Source organism: Serinus canaria, chromosome 3 (genome assembly GCF_022539315.1).
Source record: "Serinus canaria isolate serCan28SL12 chromosome 3, serCan2020, whole genome shotgun sequence".
In the NCBI taxonomy this organism is placed as follows: Eukaryota; Metazoa; Chordata; class Aves; order Passeriformes; family Fringillidae; genus Serinus; species Serinus canaria.
Genome location: NC_066316.1, coordinates 111,730,508 through 111,756,230, shown reverse-complemented (window position 1 = coordinate 111,756,230; position 25,723 = coordinate 111,730,508). Strand labels below are relative to the sequence as shown.

The 25,723-nt window shown below is 47.5% G+C and overlaps 1 protein-coding gene and 1 long non-coding RNA gene across 2 annotated transcripts; both read left to right on the top strand.

The window, feature by feature from the left end:
- The first annotated feature begins 2,598 nt into the window (after positions 1 to 2,598).
- Positions 2,599 to 25,009, top strand: NCOA1 (nuclear receptor coactivator 1). Its single transcript, XM_050971909.1, is given in 10 exon segments — positions 2,599 to 2,886; positions 5,534 to 5,628; positions 13,680 to 13,857; positions 14,591 to 14,770; positions 17,150 to 17,245; positions 18,173 to 18,313; positions 20,489 to 20,636; positions 22,898 to 24,056; positions 24,058 to 24,111; positions 24,983 to 25,009. Coding segments are annotated over 10 exon segments (2,268 nt in total). The 5' UTR covers positions 2,599 to 2,696.
- On the top strand, positions 10,255 to 12,329 carry LOC127059438 (uncharacterized). The gene is made up of 3 exons (XR_007777282.1): positions 10,255 to 10,375; positions 10,764 to 10,874; positions 12,215 to 12,329. It is a non-coding gene; the product is annotated as an uncharacterized LOC127059438 (long non-coding RNA).
- Positions 25,010 to 25,723: the final 714 nt, after the last annotated feature.

Sequence of the window (25,723 nt, the reverse complement as noted above, 5' to 3'; positions counted from 1 at the left end):
GGAATTCAGGGGAATTTTGGGAAAAATTCAGGGGAAATTACGGGAAAATTTTGGGGAAATTTGGGAAAATTTTGGAAAAATTTGGGGGAATTTGGGAAAAATGGGGGGAAATATGGGGAAATTTGGGAAAAAATCAGGGGAAATTTGGGAAAACTTTGAGGGGAAATTGGGGGAAGTTCAGGGAGAATTCAGGGGAAAATTTGGGGAAAAAATTGGGGGAAAATTGGGGGAAAATCTGGGGGAAAATCGGAGGAAATTTGGGAAAAATTCGGGGGAAAATTGGGGGAAATTTGGGAAAAATTCGGGGGAAAATTGGAGGAAATTTAGGAGAATTTTGAAAAAATTCAAGGGAAAATCGGGGAAAAATTGGGGGAAAAATTGGGAAAAATCAGGAAAATTGAGGGAAATTTGGGGAAAAAGTGGGGGAAATTTGGAATACAGTAAGGGAAAATTTGGGAAAAAATCAGAGAAAATTGGGAAAAAATTGGTGAAAATTGGGAGAAAATTTGGGGAAATTTTGGGAAAAATTCGGGGAAAATTCAGGGGAAATTTGGGGAAAATTTGGGGGAAGTTCAGGGGAAATTTGGGGAAAAATTGGGGGAAATTAGGGAAAAATTTGGGGGAAATTCAGAGGAAATTTGGGAATAATTCAGGGGAAATTCAGGGGAAATTTGGGAAAAATTTGAGGAAAATTCAGGGAAAAACTGGGGGAAATTCAGTGGAAATTTGGGAGTAATTCAGGGGAAATTTGGGAAAAATTCAAGGAAAATTCAGGGGAAAATTGGGAAAAAATTAGGGAAATTCAGGGAAAGATCCTGTGGTAGTTTGGGAAAAATTTGGGGGAAAATTGGGAAAAATTTAGGAAAAAATCAGGGAAATTTGGGAAAAAAATTGGGGAAAATTTGAGGTACAGTCAGGAAAAATTTGGGGAAAATTGGGAAAAAATCGGGTTAAATTTGGGAAAAATTTAGAGAAAATTCAGGGGAAATTTTGGGAAAATTTCAGGGAAATTTGGGAAAAATGGGGGGAATTTTAGGGAAAATTTGGGGAAAAAATTGGGAAATTTGGGGAAAGATTGGGAAAAATTCGTGGGAAATTCAGGAAAAAATTGGGGGAAATTTAGGGAAAATTTTGGGGAAAATTGGGAAAAATTGGGGGAAAAATTGGGGGAAGAGTGGGGAAAGATGGCAAGAAAAAATGGAAAAAAAATTGGAAAAAAAGCAGGAAAATTTGGGGAAATTTTGGGATAAAATAGGAGAAAAAGTGGGGAAAAAAGGAGGGAAAAAATGAGGGAAAAGTGGGGAAAAAATCAGGAAAAATTGGGAAAAAAGTTGGGAAGGAATTGGGAAAAGATGCTGGGAAATGGTGAAGAAATGGAATAAAAGCAGGGAAAAAATGGGGGAAAATTGGGAAAAATGGTGAAAAATTGGGGAAAAAATGGGGAAAAAAGCAGAAAAATTGGTAAAAAAGTTGTGAAAAAATCAGGAATAATTGGGGAAAAAATGGGAAAAAATTGTGAAAAAATGGGGAAAAATCAGGAAAAAAAGCAGGAAAATTGGGGAAAAATGGGAAAAAACTGGGGAAAACTTGGGAATATTTGGGAATATTTGGGAGAAGGAGGTGAAATGTGGAATATTTTGGTTTTGGCAGCAGGAGCAGCAGTGGCTGGCTGAGCTGCTCTGCATGGGGGAAAAATGCTAAAAATTGGGGGAAAATCAGGAAAAATGGGGGAAAAGTGGTGAAAAAAATAGAGAAAAATGGGTAAAAATTTTTGAAAAAATGGGGAAAATTGGTGAAAAAAATTGTGAAAAAAATGGGGAAAAAATGAGGGAAAATTGGGGAAAAACCAGGAAAATATCAGGGAAAAAATCAGGAAAATTTGGGGGAAAAGTGGTGAAAAAAATAAGGAAAAAATGGGAAAAAACAGGGAAAAATGGGGGAAAAATTGTGAAAAAATGGGGGAAAAATTGGTGAAAAAATGGGGAAAAATCAGGAAAAAAAGCAGGAAAATTGGGGAAAAAATGGGAAAAACTGGGGAAAACTCAGGAAAACTCAGGAATATTTGGGCAAGGAGGTGAAAATGGAATATTTTTGGTTTTGCAGTGCAGAGAAGCGTCGGAGGGAGCAGGAGCAGCGCTACCTGGCCGAGCTGGCCGAGCTGCTCTGCATGGGGGAAACATGCTAAAAATTGGGGAAAAATTGGGAAAAAAAATCAGGAAAAATTGGGGAAAAAATTGGGGAAAAAATCAGGAAAAATGGGGAAAAAGTGGTGAAAAAAATAGGGGAAAATGGGGAAAAAATTTTGAAAAAATGGGGAAAAATGGGGAAAAAATTCTGAAAAAAATGGGGAAAAAATGAGGAAAAACCAGGAAAATATCAGGGAAAAAATTAGGAATAAATCAGGAAAAAGTGGTGAAAAAAATAGGGAAAAATGGGGAAAAAATATGAAAAAATGGGGGAAAAATGGTGAAAAAATGGGGAAAAATCAGGAAAATATCAGGAAAAATTGGGGAAAAAGTGGTGAAAAAAATAAGGAAAAAATGGGAAAAAACAGGGAAAAAATGGGGGGAAAATTGTGAAAAAATGGGGGAAAATGGGGAAAAAATGGTGAAAAATCAGGAAAAAAAGCAGGAAAATTGGGGAAAAAATGGGAAAAATTGGGGAAAACTGAGGAATATTTGGGCAAGGAGGTGAAAATGAATTTTTTTTGTTTTTGCAGTGCAGAGAAGCGTCGGAGGGAGCAGGAGCAGCGCTACCTGGCCGAGCTGGCCGAGCTGCTCTCGGCCAACCTGGGCGAGCTCGACTCGCTCGGGGCCAAACCCGAGCAGGGGCAGATCCTGAAAAAAACCGTGGACCAGATCCAGCAGATCAAACGGCTGGAGCAGGGTGGGAAAAATTGGGGGGAAATATGGGGGAAAAATTGGGGAAAAATTGGGGGAAAAATGGGGAAAATTCGGGGAAAATTTGGGGAAAATTTGGGAAGAAATGGATGAAAATTTGGGGGAAAATTGGGGGAAATTAGGAGAAAATTGGGGGAAATATGGGGGAAAAGTGGGGAAAAAATGGGGAGAAATTGGGGAAAAAGCAGGGGAAAATTGGGGGAAATATGGGAGAAAATTGGGGGAAAATTGGGGAAAATTTAGGGAGAACATGGGGAAAAATTGGGGAAAAATTGGGGAAAATTCAGGGAAAATTTGGGGAAAAATTGGGAAAATTCAGGGAAAATTCAGGGAAAAATTGGGGAAAATCCAGGAAAAAATGGATGAAAATTTGAGGGAAAATTGGGGGAAATTTGGGGGAATTATGGGAAAAAATTGGGGAAAAATTGGGGAAAATTTGGGGAAAATTCGGGGAAAATTCAGGGAAAACTCAGGATAAAATGGATGAAAATTTGGGGGAAAATTGGGGGAAATTTAGGGGAATTATAGGGAAAAATTGGTGAAAATTTGGAGAAAATTTGGGGAAAATTCGGGGAGAAATTGGGGAAAAAGCAGGGAAAAGTTGGGGAAAATTTGGGGAAAGTACAGGGAAAAATTGGTGAAAAATTGGGGAAAATTAGGAGAAAATTGGGGGAAATACAGGGGGAGATTGGGGAAAGTTTGGGGATAATTCGGGAAAAAATGGGTGAAAATTTGGGGGAAAATTGAGGAAAAATGGGGATAAATACAGGGAAATTTTGGGGGAAATTTGGGGGAAATAAAGGGGGAAAGTGGGGAAAAAATGGAGAAAATTCGGGGAAAATTCAGGGAAAATTCGGGGAAAAATGGATGAAAATTTGGGGGAAATGGGGGAAAATTAGGAGAAAATTGGGAGAAATACGGGGAAAAATTGGGGGGAAATCGGGGAAAATTCGGGAAAAAATGGATGAAAATTTGGGGGGAAATTGGGGAAAAATTGGGATAAATACAGGGAAATTTTGGAGAAAATGTGATGAAAATTGGGAAGAAATTGGGGAAAATACAGGAAAAATTGAGGAAAAATGGATGAAGATTTGGGAGAAATTTGGGGAAAAATTGGGATAAATACAGGGAAATTTTGGAGAAAATTTGTGGAAGATTGGGGAAAATACAGGAAAAAATTGGAGAAAAATGGATGAAGATGTGGGGGGAATTTGGGGGAAATTTGGGGGAAAATTGAGGAAAATACAGGGAAAAATTGGAGAAAATTTGGGGGAAAATTTGAGAAAACTGGGGAAAATACAGGGAAAAATTTGGGAAAAAATGGATGAAAATGTGGAGGACAATTGGAGAAAATTTGGGGAAAAACTGGGCAAAATTGGGGGAAATTTAGGGAAAATGCAGAGAAAAGTTGGGGAAAATTCAGGAAAAATGGATGAAAATTTTGGAGAAAATTGGGGGAAATATGGGGGAAAATCAGGGAAAATTCAGGAAAAAATGAATGAAAATTTGGGGGAAAATTGGGGAAAAATTGGGATAAATGCAGGGAAAATACAGAGAAAATTTGGTGAAATTTTGGAAAAATACAGGAAAAAGTTGAGGAAAATATGAGGGAAATTTGGGGGGAAATTGGGGAAATACTGGGGAAAATTGGGGAAAATACAGGGAAAAAATGGGGGAAATTCAAGAAAAAATGGATGAAAATTTGGTGGAAAATTGGGGAAAATTAGGAGAAAATTGGGGGAAAAATGGATGAAGATTTGGGAGAAAATTGGGGAAAATACAGGGAAAAATTGGAGAAAATTTGGGGAAAATATCGGGAAAAGTTGGGGAAAATTCAAGGAAAAAATAGATGAAAATTTGGGGGAAAATTGGTGAAAATTTGGGGAAAATTCAGGGAAAATGGCTGAAAATTTGGAGGAAAATTGGAGAAATTTGGTGAATAATTGTGGAAAATAGATAAATTTGGGTAAAATACGGGGAAATTGGGGAAAATGATGAAATTTGGAAAATTGGGGGAAAATTGGGATAAATACAGGGAAATTTTGGAGAAAATTTGGGGAAAATTGGGGAAAAATTGGGGAAAATTGGTGGAAAAATTGGGGAAAATACAGGGAAAAATTGGGGAAAAATAGATGAAGATTTGGGGGAAATTTGGGGAAATTTGGGGGAAATGTGGGGGAAAACCCAGGGGAAATACGGGGGAAAGTTGGGGAAAATTGGGGAGTATTGAGGGGAAAATTGGGAAAAAAATGTGGAAAAATCAGGGAGAATTCAGGGGAAAAAAACAGGGAAAATTAATGGGAAAATTGGGAAAAATTTGGGGAGAATCAGGGCAAATGGGGGAAATTTAGGAAAAGATTTGGGAAAAATTCAGGTAAAAATTGAGGAGAAATTCAGGGGAAAGTTGGGAACAATTTGGGGAAAAATCAGGACAAATGGGGGAAATTTAGAAAAAAATTGGGGGAGAATTCTGGGAAAATTTATGTGAAAATTGAGGACAAATTCAGGGAAAACTTGGGGAAATTTGGCCAAAAATTTTTGGCAATCCAGATTTCAACTGCTGGATTTTTTTCCTTGGATTTGGGGTTTAAAAATTGAAAATTCCCAAATTTTGGGGTGTTTTTTTTTCGCAGAAAAAACGACGGATGACGACGTGCAGAAATCGGACATCTCCTCCAGCAGCCAGGGCGTCATCGAGAAGGAGTCGCTGGGGCCGCTCCTGCTCGAGGTGGGGACCAGGAATTCCAGAAAAATCCGGGATGGGGACGGGGAAAACGGGAATGAGGCAGATCTGGGGGTTTGGGGGGTTTAATCTCGGGTTTTTATGGGGTTTTAGGGCTTTAATCCCGGGGTTTTATGGGGTTTTAATCCCGGGTTTTATGTGGTTTTAGGGCTTTAATCCCAGGTTTTTATGGGGTTTTATGGGGTTTTTATGGGGTCTTAATCCCAGGTTTTAATGGGGTTTTAATCCCGGGTTTTTATGTGGTTTAGGGGTTTAATCCCGGGTTTTTATGGGGTTTTAGGGCTTTAATCCCAGGTTTTTATGGGGTTTTAATCCCAAGTTGTACGTGGTTTGAGGGCTTTAATCCTGAGTTTTATGGGTTTTAATCCCAGGTTTTTATGGGGTTTTATGGCTTTAATCCCAGGTTTTATGTGGTTTTAGGGCTTTAATCTCGGGTTTTTACGGGGTTTTAATTGCAGGTTTTTATGGGGTTTTAGGGCTTTAATCTTGGGTTTTTATGGGGTTTTAATCTCAGGTTTTTATGGGGTTTTAGGGCTTTAATCCCGGGTTTTTATGGGGTTTTAGGGCTTTAATCTCAGGTTTTATGGGTTTTAAACCCCAGAATTTTATGGGGTTTTAATCCCAGGTTTTTATGTGATTTTATGGGGTTTTATGGGGTTTTTATGGGGTCTTAATCCCAGGTGTTAATGGGGTTTTAATCCAAGGTTTTATGTGGTTTGGGGGCTGTAATCCCGGGTTTTTATGGGGTTTAATCCCAGAATTTTATGTGGTTTAATTCCAGGTCTTTATGTGGTTTTATGGGGTTTTAATTTGAGAGTTTTAATCCTGGGTTTTTATGGGGTTTTAGGGCTTTAATCCTGGGTTTAATGTGGTTTTAATCCACGAGAATGCATTGGAATAATCAGGGTGGATCTCGGATCCCAGCTGGAATCTTGGGATTTGAGGACCCAAATCTTGGATCCCAACTGGAATCCTGGATCTGAGGAGCCAAATCCATGAATAGCCAAGGTGGATCTTGGATCCAGACTGGAATCCTGGAATTCCCAGAGTGGGAATCCAGCCAAGCTTTGAGGGAACCTTCTCCAGAGTCATGGAGGTGAATCCCTTGGAATGGCCAAGGTGGATCTTGGATCCCAACTGGAATTTTGGGATTTGAGGATCCAAATCTTGGATCCCCAGCTGGATTCCTGGGATCTGAGGACCCAATCCAGGAGTACTGCCAGGTGGATCTTGGATCCCAGACTGGAATCCTGGAATTCCCAGAGTCGGGAATCCATCTAACCTTTGAGGGAATCTTCTCCAGAGTCATGGAGGTGAATCCATGGGAATGACCGAGGCGGATCTTGGATCCCGGTTGGAATCCTGGGATCTGAGGACCCAAATCCAGGAATAACCGAGGTGGATCTTGGATCCAGACTGGAATCCTGGAATTCCCAGAGTGGGAATCCAATGAAGCTTTGAGGGAACTTTCTCCCACACTCAAGGACCCAAATCCATGGGAATCCATTGGAATGGTCAAGGTGGATCTTGGATCCTGTCTGGAATCCTGGAATTCCCAGAATTGGAATCCAGTGAGGATTTGCCAGAACTTTCTCCACACTCCTGGAGCCGAATCCGTGGGACTCCTCGGGAATGACCAAGGTGGATCCTGGTTGGAATCTTGGGATTCCAGGAATAGCCGAGGTGGATCTTTGGTCGTTGTTGGAATTTTGGGATCTGAGGACCCAAATCTTGGATCCAAACCGGAATCCTGGAATTCCCAGAGTGGAATTCAGCCAAGTTTTGAGGGAACCTTCTCCAAGTCATGGAGGTGAATCCATGGGAATGGCCAAGGTGGATCTTGGATCCCAGCTGGAATCCTGGGATTCCAGGAATAACTGAGGTGGATCTTTGGTCGTGGTTGGAATTTTGGGATCTGAGGACCCAAATCTTGGATCCAAACTGGAATCCTGGGATTCTCAGAGCGGGAATTCAGCAAAGCTTTGATGGAAACTTCTCCACACTCATGGACACAAATCCATGGGAATGACCAAGGCGGATCGTGGATCCTGGTTGGAATCTTGGGATTCCAGGAATAGCCGAGGTGGATCTTTGGTCGTGGTTGAATTTTGGGATCGGAGGAGCCAAATCTTGGATCCAAACTGGAATCCTGGAATTCTCAGAGTGGGAATTCAGCCAAGTTTTGATGGAACCTTCTCCACACTCATGGAGGTGAATCCATTGGAATGACCAAGGCGGATCTTGGATCCTGGTTGGAATCTTGGGATTCGAGGACTCAAATTTTGGATCCTAACTGGAATCCTGGGATCTGAGGACCCAAATCCATGAATAACCGAGATGGATCTTGGATCCAGACTGGAATCCTGGAATTCCCAGAGTGGGAATCCAATGAAGCTTTGAGGGAACCTTCTCCACACTCAAGGACCCAAATCCATGGGAATCCATTGGAATGACCAAGGTGGATCTTGGATCCCAGCTGGAATTTTGGGATTTGAGGATCCAAATCTTGGATCCCGGCTGGAATCCTGGAATTCCCAGAATGGGGACACAATGAAGCTTTGAAGGAACCTTCTCCACACTCCTGGTCCATGGAATCTATTGGAATGATGGAGGTGGATCTTGGATCCTGGCTGGAATCCTGGGATCTGAGGACCCAAATCCAGGGATAACCGAGGTGGATCTTGGATCCCAGCTGGAATCCTGGAATTCCCAGAGCGGGAATCCAGCCAAGCTTTGCGGGAACCTTCTCCAGAGTCATGGAGGTGAATCCATTGGGAATGACCAAGGTGGATCTTGGATCCCAGCTGGAATCCTGGGATCTGAGGAGCCAAATCCTGGAATAGCCAAGGTGGATCTTGGATCCAGACTGGAATCCTGGAATTCCAAGAGTGGGAATTCAGCCAGGCTTTGAGGGAACCTTCTCCACACTCAAGGACCCAAATCCACGGGAATGACCAAGGTGGATCTTGGATCCCAACTGGAATTTTGGGATTTGAGGATCCAAATCTTGGATCCCAACTGGATTCCTGGGATCTGAGGACCCAAATCCAGGAATAGCCAAGGTGGATCTTGGATCCAGACTGGAATCCTGGAATTCCCAGAGCGGGAATCCAGCCAAGCTTTGAGGGAACCTTCTCCAGAGTCATGGAGGTGAATCCCTTGGAATGGCCAAGGTGGATCTTGGATCCCAACTGGAATTTTGGGATTTGAGGATCCAAATCTTGGATCCCAGCTGGATTCCTGGGATCTGAGGACCCAAATCCAGGAGTAACTGAGGTGGATCTTGGATCCCAGCTGGAATCCTGGAATTCCCAGAGTAGGGATCCATCTAACCTTTGAGGGAATCTTCTCCAGAGTCATGGAGGTGAATCCATGGGAATGACCGAGGCGGATCTTGGATCCCGGTTGGAATCCTGGGATCTGAGGACCCAAATCCATGAATAACCGAGATGGATCTTGGATCCAGACTGGAATCCTGGAATTCCCAGAGTGGGAATCCAATGAAGCTTTGAGGGAACTTTCTCCACACTCAAGGACCCAAATCCATGGGAATCCATTGGAATGGTCAAGGTGGATCTTGGATCCTGTCTGGAATCCTGGAATTCCCAGAATTGGAATCCAGTGAGGATTTGCCAGAACTTTCTCCACACTCCTGGAGCCGAATCCGTGGGACTCCTTGGGAATGACCAAGGTGGATCCTGGTTGGAATCTTGGGATTCCAGGAATAGCCGAGGTGGATCTTTGGTCGTTGTTGGAATTTTGGGATCTGAGGACCCAAATCTTGGATCCAAACCGGAATCCTGGAATTCCCAGAGCAGGAATTCAGCCAAGTTTTGAGGGAACCTTCTCCAAGTCATGGAGGTGAATCCATGGGAATGGCCAAGGTGGATCTTGGATCCCAGCTGGAATCCTGGGATTCCAGGAATAACTGAGGTGGATCTTTGGTCGTGGTTGGAATTTTGGGATCTGAGGACCCAAATCTTGGATCCAAACTGGAATCCTGGATTCTCAGAGCGGGAATTCAGCAAAGCTTTGATGGAAACTTCTCCACACTCATGGACACAAATCCATGGGAATGACCAAGGCGGATCGTGGATCCTGGTTGGAATCTTGGGATTCCAGGAATAGCCGAGGTGGATCTTTGGTCGTGGTTGAATTTTGGGATCTGAGGAGCCAAATCTTGGATCCAAACCGGAATCCTGGAATTCCCAGAGCAGGAATTCAGCAAAGCTTTGATGGAACCTTCTCCACACTCATGGAGGTGAATCCATTGGAATGACCAAGGTGGATCTTGGATCCCGGTTGGAATCCTGGGATTCGAGGACTCAAATTTTGGATCCTAACTGGAATCCTGGGATCTGAGGACCCAAATCCATGAATAACCGAGGTGGATCTTGGATCCTGGTTGGAATCCTGGAATTCCCAGAGCGGGAATCCAATGAAGCTTTGAGGGAACCTTCTCCACACTCAAGGACCCAAATCCATGGGAATCCATTGGAATGACCAAGGTGGATCTTGGATCCCAGCTGGAATTTTGGGATTTGAGGATCCAAATCTTGGATCCCGGCTGGAATCCTGGAATTCCCAGAATGGGGACACAATGAAGCTTTGAAGGAACCTTCTCCACACTCCTGGATCTAAATCCATGGGAATCTATTGGAATGATGGAGGTGGATCTTGGATCCTGGCTGGAATCCTGGGATCTGAGGACCCAAATCCAGGGATAACCGAGGTGGATCTTGGATCCCAGCTGGAATCCTGGAATTCCCAGAGCGGGAATCCAGCCAAGCTTTGCGGGAACCTTCTCCAGAGTCATGGAGGTGAATCCATTGGGAATGACCAAGGTGGATCTTGGATCCCAGCTGGAATCCTGGGATCTGAGGAGCCAAATCCTGGAATAGCCAAGGTGGATCTTGGATCCCAGCTGGAATCCTGGAATTCCAAGAGTGGGAATTCAGCCAGGCTTTGAGGGAACCTTCTCCACACTCAAGGATCGAAATCCACGGGAATGACCAAGGTGGATCTTGGATCCCAACTGGAATTTTGGGATTTGAGGATCCAAATCTTGGATCCCAACTGGATTCCTGGGATCTGAGGACCCAAATCCAGGAATAGCCAAGGTGGATCTTGGATCCAGACTGGAATCCTGGAATTCCCAGAGCGGGAATCCAGCCAAGCTTTGAGGGAACCTTCTCCAGAGTCATGGAGGTGAATCCATGGGAATGACCAAGGTGGATCTTGGATCCCAACTGGAATCCTTGGATCTGGGGAGCCAAATCCATGAATAACCGAGATGGATCTTGGATCCAGACTGGAATCCTGGAATTCCCAGAGTGGGAATCCAATGAAGCTTTGAGGGAACTTTCTCCACACTCAAGGACCCAAATCCATGGGAATCCATTGGAATGGTCAAGGTGGATCTTGGATCCTGTCTGGAATCCTGGAATTCCCAGAATTGGAATCCAGTGAGGATTTGCCAGAACTTTCTCCACACTCCTGGAGCCGAATCCGTGGGACTCCTTGGGAATGACCAAGGTGGATCCTGGTTGGAATCTTGGGATTCCAGGAATAGCCGAGGTGGATCTTTGGTCGTTGTTGGAATTTTGGGATCTGAGGACCCAAATCTTGGATCCAAACCGGAATCCTGGAATTCCCAGAGCAGGAATTCAGCCAAGTTTTGAGGGAACCTTCTCCAAAGTCATGGAGGTGAATCCATGGGAATGGCCAAGGTGGATCTTGGATCCCAGCTGGAATCCTGGGATTCCAGGAATAACTGAGGTGGATCTTTGGTCGTGGTTGGAATTTTGGTATCTGAGGACCCAAATCTTGGATCCAAACTGGAATCCTGGGATTCTCAGAGCGGGAATTCAGCAAAGCTTTGATGGAAACTTCTCCACACTCATGGACACAAATCCATGGGAATGACCAAGGCGGATCGTGGATCCTGGTTGGAATCTTGGGATTCCAGGAATAGCCGAGGTGGATCTTTGGTCGTGGTTGAATTTTGGGATCTGAGGAGCCAAATCTTGGATCCAAACTGGAATCCTGGGATTCTCAGAGTGGGAATTCAGCAAAGCTTTGATGGAACCTTCTCCACACTCATGGAGGTGAATCCATTGGAATGACCAAGGTGGATCTTGGATCCCGGTTGGAATCCTGGGATTCGAGGACTCAAATTTTGGATCCTAACTGGAATCCTGGGATCTGAGGACCCAAATCCAGGAATAACCAGGGTGGATCTTGGATCCTGGTTGGAATCCTGGAATTCCCAGAGCGGGAATCCAATGAAGCTTTGAGGGAACCTTCTCCACACTCAAGGACCCAAATCCATGGGAATCCATTGGAATGACCAAGGTGGATCTTGGATCCCAGCTGGAATTTTGGGATTTGAGGATCCAAATCTTGGATCCCGGCTGGAATCCTGGAATTCCCAGAATGGGGACACAATGAAGCTTTGAAGGAACCTTCTCCACACTCCTGGACCATGGGAATCTATTGGAATGATGGAGGTGGATCTTGGATCCTGGCTGGAATCCTGGGATCTGAGGACCCAAATCCAGGGATAACCGAGGTGGATCTTGGATCCCAGCTGGAATCCTGGAATTCCCAGAGCGGGAATCCAGCCAAGCTTTGCGGGAACCTTCTCCAGAGTCATGGAGGTGAATCCATGGGAATGACCAAGGTGGATCTTGGATCCCAACTGGAATCCTGGGATCTGAGGAGCCAAATCCTGGAATAGCCAAGGTGGATCTTGGATCCAGACTGGAATCCTGGAATTCCCAGAGCGGGAATCCAGCCAAGCTTTGAGGGAACCTTCTCCACACTCATGACGCAATCCATGGGAATGACCAAGGTGGATCTTTGGATCCCAACTGGAATTTTGGGATCTGAGGAGCCACAATCCTGGAATACCAGGTGATCTTGGATCCCGACTGGTCTGGATTCCCAGAGGTGGGAATTCAGCCAGGCTTTGAGGGAACCTTCTCCACACTCAAGGACCCAAATCCACGGGAATGACCAAGGTGGATCTTGGATCCCAACTGGAATCCTGGGATCTGAGGAGCCAAATCCAGGAATGACCAAGGTGGATCTTGGATCCAGACTGGAATCCTGGAATTCCCAGAGTGGGAACCCAATGAAGCTTTGAAGGAATCTTCTCCACACTCATGGACACAAATCCATGGGAATAACCAAGGTGGATCTTTGGTCCTGGTTGGAATTTTGGGATCTGAGGACCCAAATCTTGGATCCTGTCTGGAATTCTGGGATTCCCAGAGCGGGAATCCAAGGAAGCTTTGAAGGAACCTTCTCCCCACTCAAGGACCCAAATCCACGGGAATCCATTGGAGTGACCAAGGTGGATTTTGGATCCCGGCTGGAATCCTGGAATTCCCACAGTGGGAATCCAATGAAGCTTTGAAGGAACCTTCTCCCTGCTGAAGGCCCCACCCCATTTTCCATGGAATCTTCTCCCCACTCTGGGAACACCCTCTGGAATTTCACTCCCCTCCCTTTCCATGATCTCCCTCTGGAATTCCATTCCCACTCTTCCATTTCCAGAAGAACCTGGACGGGTTCTTCTTCATGGAACCGGAAGGGTCGGATCGCGTTCGTGTCGGAGAATGTGTCGGGAAATTTGGGATAAAACCTTGGAATTCTTTCCCATTTTTGGGATATTTAGGATAAAACCTTGGAATTCTTTTCCATTTTCGTGATATTTGTGATAAAACCTTGGAATTCTTTCCCATTTTCGTGATATTTGTGATAAAACCTTGGAATTCTTTCCCATTTTTGGGATATTTGAGATAAAACCTTGGAATTCTTTCCCATTTTTGGGATATTTAGGATAAAACCTTGGAATTTTTCCCCCTTCCAGGCCCTGAACGGGTTTTCCTTGACGTTCAACCGCGAGGGTCGGATCGCGTTTGTGTCGGAGACCCTGACGGGAAATTTGTGATAAAACCTTGGAATTCTTCCCATTTTTGGGATATTTGAGCCAGAACCTTGGAATTTTTTCCCGTTTTTCCCCTCTCCAGGCCCTGGACGGGTTCTTCTTCGTGGTGAACCGCGAGGGGCGGATCGTGTTCGTGTCGGAGAACGTGACTCAGTATTTGGGCTACGGGCAGGAGGAGCTGATGAACTCCAGCGTCTACAGCATCCTGCACGTGGGCGACCACGCCGAGTTCGTCAAGAACCTGCTCCCCAAATCCCTGGGTACGGAGAGACCTCGGGAATCCCCGGAAAATCCCGGGAAATTTGGGGAAATCCCGGAAAATTCCGGAAAATTTGGGATGGACGCGGAGATCAGGAGAGAGGTTTGGGGTTGTGTGGATGGGGGGGTTTGTTAATTTTAAAAATGATTTGAACTTCTATTTATTTTTATTTTATTTATTATTTATTATTTTTATTTATTTATTTTATTTTAATTTTTTTAGTTTTATTTTTTATTTTATATTTTTAGTTTTAATTTTATATTTTAAATTTTTAATTTTATTTTTATTTTTATTTTTATTTTATTTTTTTTTTATTTTTACTTTTATTTTTATTTTATTACCACTGTATTCTTATTCCTGTTTTTTAATTCCACCTGGATTATTCCCACCCCACTTCTCGAATCCTAAGGATCTTTGGGAATTGTGGCTGGATTATTCCCAGCAGTTCTTTCAATCCTTGGGATCTTTGGGAATCCCACAATTCCATGATTATTGCTCACTCCCACATTCCCATTTTTCCCATTTTTCCCATTTTTCCCATTTTTCCCATTATTCCCATTTTTCCCCCAGTGAACGGGGTGCCGTGGCCGCAGGAGCCCTCACGGAGGGGCAGCCACACCTTCCAGTGCCGGATGCTGGTGTGGAACCCCAGATCCCGGAGATCCTTGGGAATTCCATGATTATTGCTCACTCCCACATTCCCATTTTTCCCATTTTTCCCATTTTTCCCCCAGTGAACGGGGTGCCGTGGCCGCAGGAGCCCTCGCGGCGGGGCAGCCACACCTTCCAGTGCCGGATGCTGGTGCGGCCGCCGGACGAGGCGGGCGCGGAGCAGGCGGAGCTGCGGCAGCGCTACGAGGCCATGCAGTGCTTCACCGTCAGCCAGCCCCGCGCCTTCCAGGAGGAGGGGGAAGGTGGGATTGGGATTGGGATTTGGGATTTGGGATTTGGGGATTTGGGATGTGGGATTTGGGATGTGGGATTGGGGAGTGGGGAGTTGGGATGTGGGATTGGGGTTGGGGTTGGAGCTGGGCACTACGAGGCCATGCAGTGCTTCACCGTCAGCCAGCCCCGCGCCTTCCAGGAGGAGGGGGAAGGTGGGATTGGGATTGGAATTTGGGATTGGGATTAGGATTGGGAATTTGGGATTGGGATTGGGGATGTGGGATTGGGGAGTTGGGAGTTGGGATTGGGATTTGGGGTTGGGGTTGGAGCTGGGCACCACGAGGCCATGCAGTGCTTCACCGTCAGCCAGCCCCCCGCCTTCCAGGAGGAGAGAGAGAGTGGGATTTGGGATTGGGATTTGGATTGGGATTTGGGATGTGGGATTGGGGTTTGGAGTTTGGGATGTGGGATGTGGGAATTGGGATTAGGATTTGGGATTGGATTTGGAGCTGGGCACCACGAGGCCATGCAGTGCTTCACCGTCAGCCAGCCCCGCACCTTCCAGGAGGAGAGAGAGAGTGGGATTGGGATTGGGATTGGGATGTGGGATTTGGGATGTGGGATTGGGGTTTGGAGTTTGGGATGTGGGATGTGGGAATTGGGATTAGGATTTGGGGTTGGGGTTGGAGCTGGGCACTACGAGGCCATGCAGTGCTTCACCGTCAGCCAGCCCCGCGCCTTCCAGGAGGAGGGAGAGGGTGGGATTGGGATTTGGGATTGGGATTGGGATTTGGGATTGGGGATGTGGGATTTGGGATTGGGGATGTGGGATTGGGGATGTGGGATTGGGGAGTTGGGATGTGGGATTGGGATTTGGGGTTGGAGCTGGGCACCACGAGGCCATGCAGTGCTTCACCGTCAGCCAGCCCCGCGCCTTCCAGGAGGAGGGGGAAGGTGGGATTGGGATTGGGATGTGGGATTGGGATTGGGATTGGAATGTGGGATTTGGGATGTGGGATGTGGGATTTGGGAGATGGGATTGGGGTTGGGATGGATAGGATGGGGATTGGGTTTGGAATTTGGGATGGGATTGGAATTGGGGGTAGGATGGATGGCATGAGGATTCGGATTGGGATTGATGTGGGATGGGATTTCAGGATTGGGATTGGGATTGGGATTGGGAATGGATGGGGATTGGGATTGGGATGGAGCCGGAGGGGAATGGGATGAGAGTGCAGGATTGGGATGGGGTGGGAATGCAGGATTGGGATTGGGATGGGGGTTGGAGTGTAGGATTGGGATAGGATAGGATGGAATGGGATGGAGTGGGATTGGGACTGGGATTGGGATTGGGTGGGAATGCAGAATTGGGTTGGGATTGGGGTTGATGTCGGATGGGATTGCAGGACTGGGATGGGGTGGGAATGCAGGATTGGGATTGGGATTGGGATTGGGATTGGGATTGGGATTGGGATGGTGCAGGAGGGGAATGGGACGAGAGTGCAGGACTGGGATGGGGTGGGAATGCAGGATTGGGATTGGGATTGGGATTGGGATTGGGATGGAATACCAGTGCAGGATGATTGTGATTGGATGACAGAGTAGGGATGGGAATTTGGTTTGGAACTGGGATTGGGATTGGGATGGCAGTGCAGGATTGGGGTGGGATGGGATTGAGCAGGATTGGGATGGGATTTGGATGGGAGAAGAGAATTAGGATTAGGTTTGGGGTGGGATGGAATGGAGAAGGATTGGGATTGGGAATGGGAAATGCAGTGCAGGATTGGGATGGGACAGCATGGGGTGGGATTGGGATGGGATTGGGATTAGATGGGATTGGGATTGGGATGGGATTGGGATTGGGATTGGGATTGGGATGGAGCACAGTCAGGATGGGCTGGATGGGACGGGGGATTGGGATTGGGATGCTGGGATGCAGTCGATTGGGATTGGGATTGGGATGGAGCACAGTCAGGATGGGCTGGGATGGGACTGGGGATTGGAATTGGGATTGGGATTTGGCTGGGAATTCAGGCTCAGGATTGGGATTGGGACAGGGCTGGATCTCTCGTCCCTCTCCCGCTCCGGATCCTCTTTCCCTGTCCCATCCATCTTCTCCCACCACATTCCCGGGATGAATCCCACAATTCCCTCAGGATTTCCCAAAACTCCCGCTGTTTTAGAACCAAATCCCAACATTCCTTGGAATTTCATTATCCCAACTCCGCCACATCCCAGAACCCTCCCCAATTAATCCCCCAAGCTTTCCTCAGGGAATTTCAGGGAATTCAATCCCATTTCCTCAGGAAAACACTTCCAGGGCAGGGAATGCAATCCGGGAGGGAGATTTGAGCTCCAGCCCGGGGCGGTTCCGGCATTCCCGGTGTTTTTCCCGGTGTTTTTCCCAGATTTCCAGTCGTGTCTGATCTGCATCGCCCGGAGGTTGCCGCGCCCGGCCCCCCCGGCCCCCACCGAGTCCTTCGTCACCAAGCAGGACACCACAGGTACATCCCAAAACATTCCCGGGAATTCTGCCCCAAATCCCGGGATTCTGGGGCTCCGTGGGAGTGAGAGGTGGGAGGGGTGGGATTCTGGAATGGTTTGGGTGGGATTTGTGGAGCTTCAATCCCATCCCATTCCCACCATCCCACGATCTCAGGGTGCTCCAACATTTCCTTGGACACTCCCAGGGATTCTTTGGGAATTCCAGAATTCCTTCCCAAATCCCTCCCCTTTCCCAGGGAATTCCCTCCATTCCCAGCTCTCCCAGCCTGGCATGGGATCCATCCTCATCCCAGCTCCTCTCTGGGAAGGAATTCTGGGAATTCCCTGGGAATTCAGGACTCCAGGAAGGGTCTCCATTCCTTTTTCCATCCCAGAATCCCATAAAATTCCTTCTGGATGAATTTTGATCCATCCTTGATCCCAGAATCCAGGAATGGTTTGGGATGGGATCCATGGACCTTCAACCCCATCCCATTCCCAGATCCCACAATCCCAGGGAAATCCAACCTTTCCTTGAGCGCTCCCAGGGATTCTCTGGGAATTCCAGCCCAGCCAGGAATTCCTCCCCAAATTTTTCCATTTTCCCAGGGAATTCCCTCCATTCCCGGCTCTCCCAGCCTGGCATTGGATCCATCCCCATCCCAGCTCCTCTCTGGGAAGGAATTTCAGGAATTCCCTGGGAATCTCAGGGACCTCCCTTCCCTTTTCCATCCCCAGATTCCATAAAAATCCTTCAGGATGAATTTTGATCCATCCTTGATCCCAGAATCCCGGCATGGTTTGGGATGGGATCCATGAACCTTCAACCCCATCCCATTCCCACCCCACCATCCCCCAGCCTCCCAAATCCTCGGACCGCTCCCAACTCCCCAAATGCCCCAAATCTCCCCAAAATTCCCCCTTTTCCCCCCCTCTCCTTTTCCCAGGAAAAATCATCTCCATCGACACCAGCTCGCTGCGCGCCGCCGGCCGGACGGGGTGGGAGGATCTGGTCAGGAAATGCATCTACGCCTTCTTCCAGCCCCAGGGCCGCGAGCCCTCCTACGCCAAGCAGCTCTTTCAGGAAGGTACCCGCTGCCTTTTCCCCCTGGGAATCTTCTCCTTGGGAAAATAAATGGGAAAAATCCCCGGATTTTGGGGTTTTTTTTGTTCCCGCCGCGGGTTGGGAAGGGGAGGAGAAAATGGCGGCATTGTTTTGGCGGGGTCTGTGTGTGTGGGGTTTTTTTTGGGGTGGGTTTGGGGGTTTTTTTGGGAGGTGGTGATGGTAAGATGGTTTTTTGTGGGTGGTGATGAGGTTTTTGGGGTTGGAGCCAGATTTTTTGGGGGATTTTCCCTTGTTTTTCCTGGAATTCTGTGGTTTTTCCCTCAGGGAGCAGGCCTGGAGCCCCTCGCTGGCTTCACGCTGAGTGATGGCTCCGTGCTGATCCTCCCTGGGGCCTGTAGGGGTTTTTGGGCTTAGCTTTCCATTGAATTGAGGTTTTAGGGATTGAATTTGGATTGATTTGGATTTTCTCAGTATTTTTCCTATGATTTGTCTGGGATTCTAGTGTTTTTTCCCTCAGTGGATGACCCCGGCATGCCCTTACCCAGCCCCTCTACGCTGAGTGACAGCTCTCGAGCTGACTTTGCCTGTGGCCCTGTCATGATTTTTAGTGATTTCCATCAGGGATTTTCTGAGGATTTTCTCAGACTATTTGCTTGTTTTCCCTGGAGATTTAGTGGTTTTTCCCCTCAATGATAACCCCAGCAGGGCCCTCAGGCCCCTTCACGCTGAGCGATGGCTCCGTGCTGATCCTCCCTGGGGCCTGTAGGGGTTTTTGGGCTTAGCTTTCCATTGAATTGAGGTTTTAGGGATTGAATTTGGATTGAATTTGGATTTTACTCAGTATTTTCCTATGATTTGTCTGGAATTCAGTGTTTTTTCCCTCAGTGATGACCCTGGCATGGCCCTTAGACCCACAGGCCTCTCACGCTGAGGGACAGCTCTGTGCTGATTCTGCCTGTGCCCTGTTGGGTTTTTGGGATCAGATTTCCATTAAATTGGATTCTTGGATTGAATTAGAATTTTTCTGAGGATTTTCTAAATATTTTCTTGTGATTTTCCTGGGATTTAGGTGTTTTTCCCCTCAATGATAACCCCAGCAGGGCCCTCAGCCCCTCATCCCCCTCATGCTGAGTGAGGGCTCTGTGTGATCCTCCCTGTTTCCTACTGGGGTTTTTGGGATCAGATTTTCATTGAATTGGGGTTTTGGGGATTGGATTGGGATTTAGTCAGGATTTTAATGAGATTTTTTCCCATGATTTCCCTGGAATTCAGTGTTTTGTCCCTCAGTGATGACCCCAGCACGGCCTTCAGCCCCTCATCCCCCTCATGCTGAGTGACGGCTCCGTGCTGATCCTCCCTTTGCCCTATTGGGGTTTTTGGGATTAGATTTCCATTGATTTGGGGTTTTTTGGATTGGATTGAAGTTTTCTCAGGATTTTTTCTCAGGATTTTCTTGGAATTCAGTGTTTTGTCCCTCAGTGATGACCCCAGCAGGGCCTTCAGTCCCTCATTCCCCTCACGCTGAGTGAGGGCTCCATGCTGATCCTCCCTTTGCCCTATTGAGGTTTTTGGGATCAGATTTTCATTAAATTGGATTCTTGGATTGAATTATAATTTTTCTGAGTACTTTCTAAATATTTTCTTGTGATTTTCCTGGAATTTAGGTGTTTTTCCCCTCAGTGATGACCCCAGCAGGGCCTTGAGCCCCTCATCCCCCTCACACTAATCGACGGCTCGGTGCTGACTTTCCCTTTGCCCTGCCATGATTTTCTTGGGATTTTTTGGGTTTTCCCAAAACTTTCCCATATTTTCCCCTGGAATTCCGTGTGTTTTTCCCCGCAGTGATGACTCGGGGCACGGCCTTCACCCCCTCGTACCGCTTCACGCTGAGCGATGGCTCCGTGCTGATCCTCCCTGTGCCCTATTGGGGTTTTTGGGATCAGATTTTCATTGAATTGGGTTTTTGGATTGGATTGGGATTTAGTCAGGATTTTAATGAGATTTTTTCCCATGATTTCCCTGGAATTCAGTGTTTTTCCCCTCAGTGATGACTCTGGCACGGCTTTGAGCCCCTCATCCCCCTCACCCTAAGCGATGGCTCTGTGCTGACTTTCCCTTTGCCCTACCATGATTTTTAGGATTTTCCCGGGATTTTCTTGGGATTTTCCCCTGGAATTCCGTGTGTTTTTCCCCGCAGTGATGACTCGGGGCACGGCCTTCAGCCCCTCGTACCGCTTCACGCTGAGCGACGGCTCCGTGCTGAGCGCCCACACCAAGTGCAAGCTCTGCTACCCCTCGAGCCCGGAGCTGCAGCCCTTCATCATGGGCATCCACGTCATCGACAGGTACCCGGGGAAATCCCGGGAATCCCTCGGAATTCCATGGATTCCCTCCGAATTTCGTGGGATTCCGCAGAATTCCGGCACTGGGAATCGCCCGGAGGGGGCAGGGATGAAGCTCCAGGCGCTGATCCTGCCTTGGGTTTTTCCAGCTTTTTCCCCTTCTTTTTTCCCCCCTCTCTTGAGTTTTTCACGGAATTCTGGAGGTTTTGGGAATTTTGGTGTTTCCTAAGGAAATTTTTCTGGAGGTTTTCAAACTCTGGGGGAGGAATTTTTCCTGGAATCCGACCTTGACTTTATCCAAGCATTCCCGGGGTCCTCAGTGCTGGATTGGGATTGGGATTGGGGTTGGGATTGGAATGGGATTGGGATTAAGGTTGGGATTGGGGTTGGAATGGGATTGGGATTAAGGTTGGGATTGGGATTAGGGTTGGGATTGGAATGGGATTGGGATTAAGGTTGGGATTGGGATTAGGGTTCGGATTGGGGTTGGGATTGGAATGGGATTGGGATTGGGATTGAGATTGGGATTGGGATTGGGATTGGGTTGGGCTTAGCTTGGGCTTGGCTGGCTTGGATTGGGCTTGGTGATTGGGTTGGGATTGGATTTGGCTTGGATTGATTGCTTGGCTTGGGATTGGGTTGGGTTGGCTTATTTGGGTTGGCTTGGGATTGGGGTTGGGATTGGGTTGTGTTGTGGTTTGCGGTTGGAATGGATTGGGATTAGGTTCGATCTGGATTAGCTTTGGATTGTGGGTTTGGCTTAATGGGATTGGATTCGTTTGTCTTGGATTAGCGTTGGATTGGGTTGGTTGATTGATTGGGATTGGTTGGGCTTGGGCTTGGGGTTGGATTGGTTGGGCATTGGCTTCGCTTAGGATTTGGTTGGGTTTGATTGGGCTGGGGTTGGTTGGGGTTGGCTTGGGGTTGGGTTGGGCTTGGGGTTGGATGGGCTTGGGTTGGTTTGGCTTGGCTTGGGTTGGGATTGGGATTGGCTTTGGGATTGGCTTTGGGATTGGCTTTGGGATTGGGATTAGGACAGGGACTGGAAATGGGATTGGGATTGGAATTTAGAATAGGATTGGTTTTGAGATATGGATTGGAATTAGGGTTAGGATTAGGATTGGGATCAGATTTGGGATTGAGATTGGGATTGGGATTAGGATTGAGTCTGGAATTGTGCTTGGGATTAGGATTGGCATCAGGATTGGGACTGGGCGTGGAATTGGGATCGGGATCAGAATTAGGATTAGGTCTGGGATTAGGATTGGGACTGGGATTAGAATTAGAATTGGGTTTGTGATTAGGGTTGGGATTGGGATTGGGGTCAGGATCTGGATCGGGATTGGGATTGGAATTGGGATTGGAAGTGGAATTGGATCAAGGATTGGGATTGCGATTGGATTTAGGATTGGGATCAGGGTCAGGATCGGGATTGGGATTGGGATCTTCCCCTCCCAAAGATTTCTGTCAGAATTCCTGGAAAAATGTTCCTCTGGAGCTGCTGGAATGAGTCCAGGGAATCTTGGAACAACCCCAAAATTTGGGAAAACTGATTTTTCCCACCTTGAGGGGGCTGGGATGGTGGGAATGCTGATCTGGGAATTCCAGACCTAAAAAAAGGGTCGGAGCAGCCGGAATTCCGAGCTGGGAATTTTTGGGATCCCTCCTGCCATTGGAGCAGAATTTGGGAATTCCAAAGCCTTGGAGCAGCCGGAATTCCCAGCAGGGAATTTTTTGGGATTCCTGCTGTTCTTGGAGCAGGATTTGGGAATTCCAAAGCCTTGGAGCAGCCGGAATTCCAAGCAGGGAATTTTTGGGATCATTCCTGCCATTGGAGAAGAATTTGGGAATTCCAAACCTGGCAAAGCCTTGGAGCAGCTGGAATTCCAAGCAGGGAATTTTTTGGGATTCCTGCTGCTGGTGGAGCAGAATTTGGGAATTCCAGGCCAAAAAAAAGGGGTAGAGCAGCCGGAATTCCCAACAGGGAATCCCAAAAATCCCAAGAACATCAGGAATCCCAAAAATTTCCCTGCTTGGAATTCCTGCTGTTCTCAGAACAGGATCTGGGAATTCCAAAGCCTTGGAGCAGCCGGAATTCCCAGCAGGGAATTTTTTTGAATTCCTGCTATTCTCAGAACAGGATCTGGGAATTCCAAATCCTTGGAGCACCTGGAATTCCAAGCAGGGAATTTTTTGGGATTCCTGCTGCCAGAACGGCTCCGGGGAGCACCAAAACCGATTTTTCCATGTTTTTTTCCCCCCAGGGATCACGGAATTCTCTCCCCCCAGGACGCCCCCGGGCCGGGCCTGGCCCTTCCCAGGGTGAATCCCAACGTTTCTCCGGCGCCGGGAATGGCGCTGCCGCCTTCCCTCCCTCCATCCAACGGCTCCGTCATGGCCACGCCCTCCCCTCATCCCGGCAATTCCACCTCGGGCCAAGGGAATTTCGGGAATCCTCTGGGATCCAACGTTGCCTTAAGCCAAACTCCCGGGAATTCCCACCCTTTATCCCACGGCAGCTCCCCCATGAACAGCCCCGGAATTCCGGCGCCGCAATTCCTGTCGCCGCGGCACCGCGGCAGCCCGGGGTCGATTCCCAGATCCCGAGCTCCTCCCGGCAATCCCTTCTCGCCAGCCATGCACTCCCCGGCTTCCTCTTCCTCATCCTCATCCTCATCCTCATCCTCTGGGAATTCCCGGCCTTTTCCCAACGCCGCGCTTCCGGAACCTCCGGCCAATCCGGGATTTTTGAGGCAGCCAAACTCCCAAAACTCTCCCGGCCGAGTCGGCGGCAAATCCGACCCCAAGGACGGCAAGGAAATCTCTTCCATCCTCGGCGAGATGATCCAAGGGGATCCCGACAAAACCTCGGAGCCGGGAATTCCGCACGCCTCCGAGGGCGGTGACAACGCCGGGAAGTGTCCCCAAGGCACGAGCCACCGGCTGGTGCAGCTGCTGGCCAGCACGGCCGAGCAGCAGCTGCGGCACCACCACGCCGACGCCGACACCAGCTCCAAGGATTCCTTGGTGTGCGCCGGCATTCCCGGGAATTCGGCGCCGCCTCCGTCCTGCCCGTCCTCGCACAGCTCGCTGACGGAACGCCACAAAATCCTGCACCGCCTGCTGCAGGAGGGCAGCCCCTCCGACATCCCCGGCCTGGCCTCATCCTCATCCTCATCCTCCTCATCCTCCTCCGAGCAGGACAAGAAGGAGAATTCCAGTGGGAATTCTGGTGGGAATTCCGGCGGTGGGAATTCCGGGCTGGCGGAGGCGGAGAAGAAGAAGGACTCCAAGGATCACCAGCTGCTGCGGTACCTGCTGGACAAGGACGAGAAGGAGGCGGCGCCCGCGCTCAGCCTGGACGACGTCAAGGTCAAGGTGGAGAAGGGCGAGGCGGCCGAGCCGTGTCCGGCTCCTCCGGCCGCCATTCCCAAAATTCCCGCCGGCCGACGAGGTCAAGATGGAGGCGCCCGGACAGGTGGGTGGGGGAGGTTTTTTTTTTTCCTGGGAATTTCTGGCTTCTCGTTGTCGTGGAATCTTGGAGATCCGGAATGGTTTGGGTGGGATTGGAGGAGCTTTGATTCAATCCCAAGATCTTGAGGTGCTCCAAGATTTCCTTGGATGCTCCCAAAGATTTTCTGGGAATTCTGGATTTTCATTCCCATTCCTGTGGAATCTTGGAGATCCAGAATGGATTGGTTGGGATCGGTGGAGCTTTGATCCCATCCCGCTCCAATCCCATAATTCCAAGATCTTGAGGTGCTCCAAGATTTCCTTGGACGTTCCTAAAGATTTTCTGGGAATTGTTCTGGATTTTCATTCCCATTCCCGTGGAATCTTGGAGATCCGGAATGGTTTGGGTGGGATTGGAGGAGCTTTGATCCCATCCCAAGATCTTGAGGTGCTCCAAGATTTCCTTGGATGCTCCCAAGGATTTTCTGGGAATTCTCCTGGATCTGACTTCCCATTCCCATGGAATTGTGGAGATCCAGAATGGATTGGTGGAGATTTGATCTCATCCCAATCCCAAGATCTTGAGGTTCTCCAAGATTTTCTAGGAATTCTCCTGGATTTTCATTCCCATTCCCGTGGAATCTTGGAGATCCGGAATGGTTTGGGTGGGATTGGATGGAGCTTTGCCATCCCATCCCATCCCAAGATGTTGAGGTTCTCCAAGACTTCCTTGGATGCTCCCAAGGATTTTCTGGGAATTCTCCTGGATTTTCATTCCCATTTCCATTGAATCCCAAGATTTTTCCTGTCTGATCCCAGAATTTTTCCCAGGTTTTTCTGGAATTTTTCCCACCTGATCCCAGAATTTTTCCAGTCTGATCCCACGATTTTTCCAGTTTGATCCCAAGATTTTTCCCGCCTGATCGCAAGATTTTTTCCCAGGTGATCCCAGAAATTTTCCAGTCTGATCCCACAATTTTTCCAGTTTGATCCCAAGATTTTTCCCACCTAATCCCATTTTTTTTCCCAGTTGATCCCAGAATTTTTCCTGGTTGATCCCAGATTTTTTTCTGCCTTCTCCCAGATTTTTTCCCACCCGATCCCAGAATTTTCCCAGTTGATCCCAGAATTTTTCCTCTTTGATCCCCAGAATTTTTCCAGTCTGGTCCCAGAATTTTTCCTGTTTGATCCCAGAATTTTTCCAGTTTGATCCCAGAATTTTTTCCCAGCTGATCCCAAGATTTTTCCCAGCTAATCCCACAATTTTTCCAGGTCGATCCCAGAATTTTTTCTGTCTTCTCCCAGATTTTTTCGCAGTTTTTTTCTGGGATTTTTTCCCACCTGATCCCAAATTTTTTTCCCCACTTGATCCCAAGATTTTTCCCAGCTAATCCCAGAATTTTTCCTGGCTGATCCCAGAATTTTTCCTGACCAATCCCGATATTTTTCCCAGCTAATCCCAGAATTTTCCCCACTTTATTCCCATATTTTTTCCAGCTGGTTCCAGAATTTTTCCCAGTTTTTTCTGGGATATTTCCTGCCTTATCCCAAGATTTTTCCCAGCTGATCCCAGAATTTTTCCTGGTTAATCCCAGATTTTTTTCTGCCTTCTCCCAGATTTTTTCCCACCTGATTCC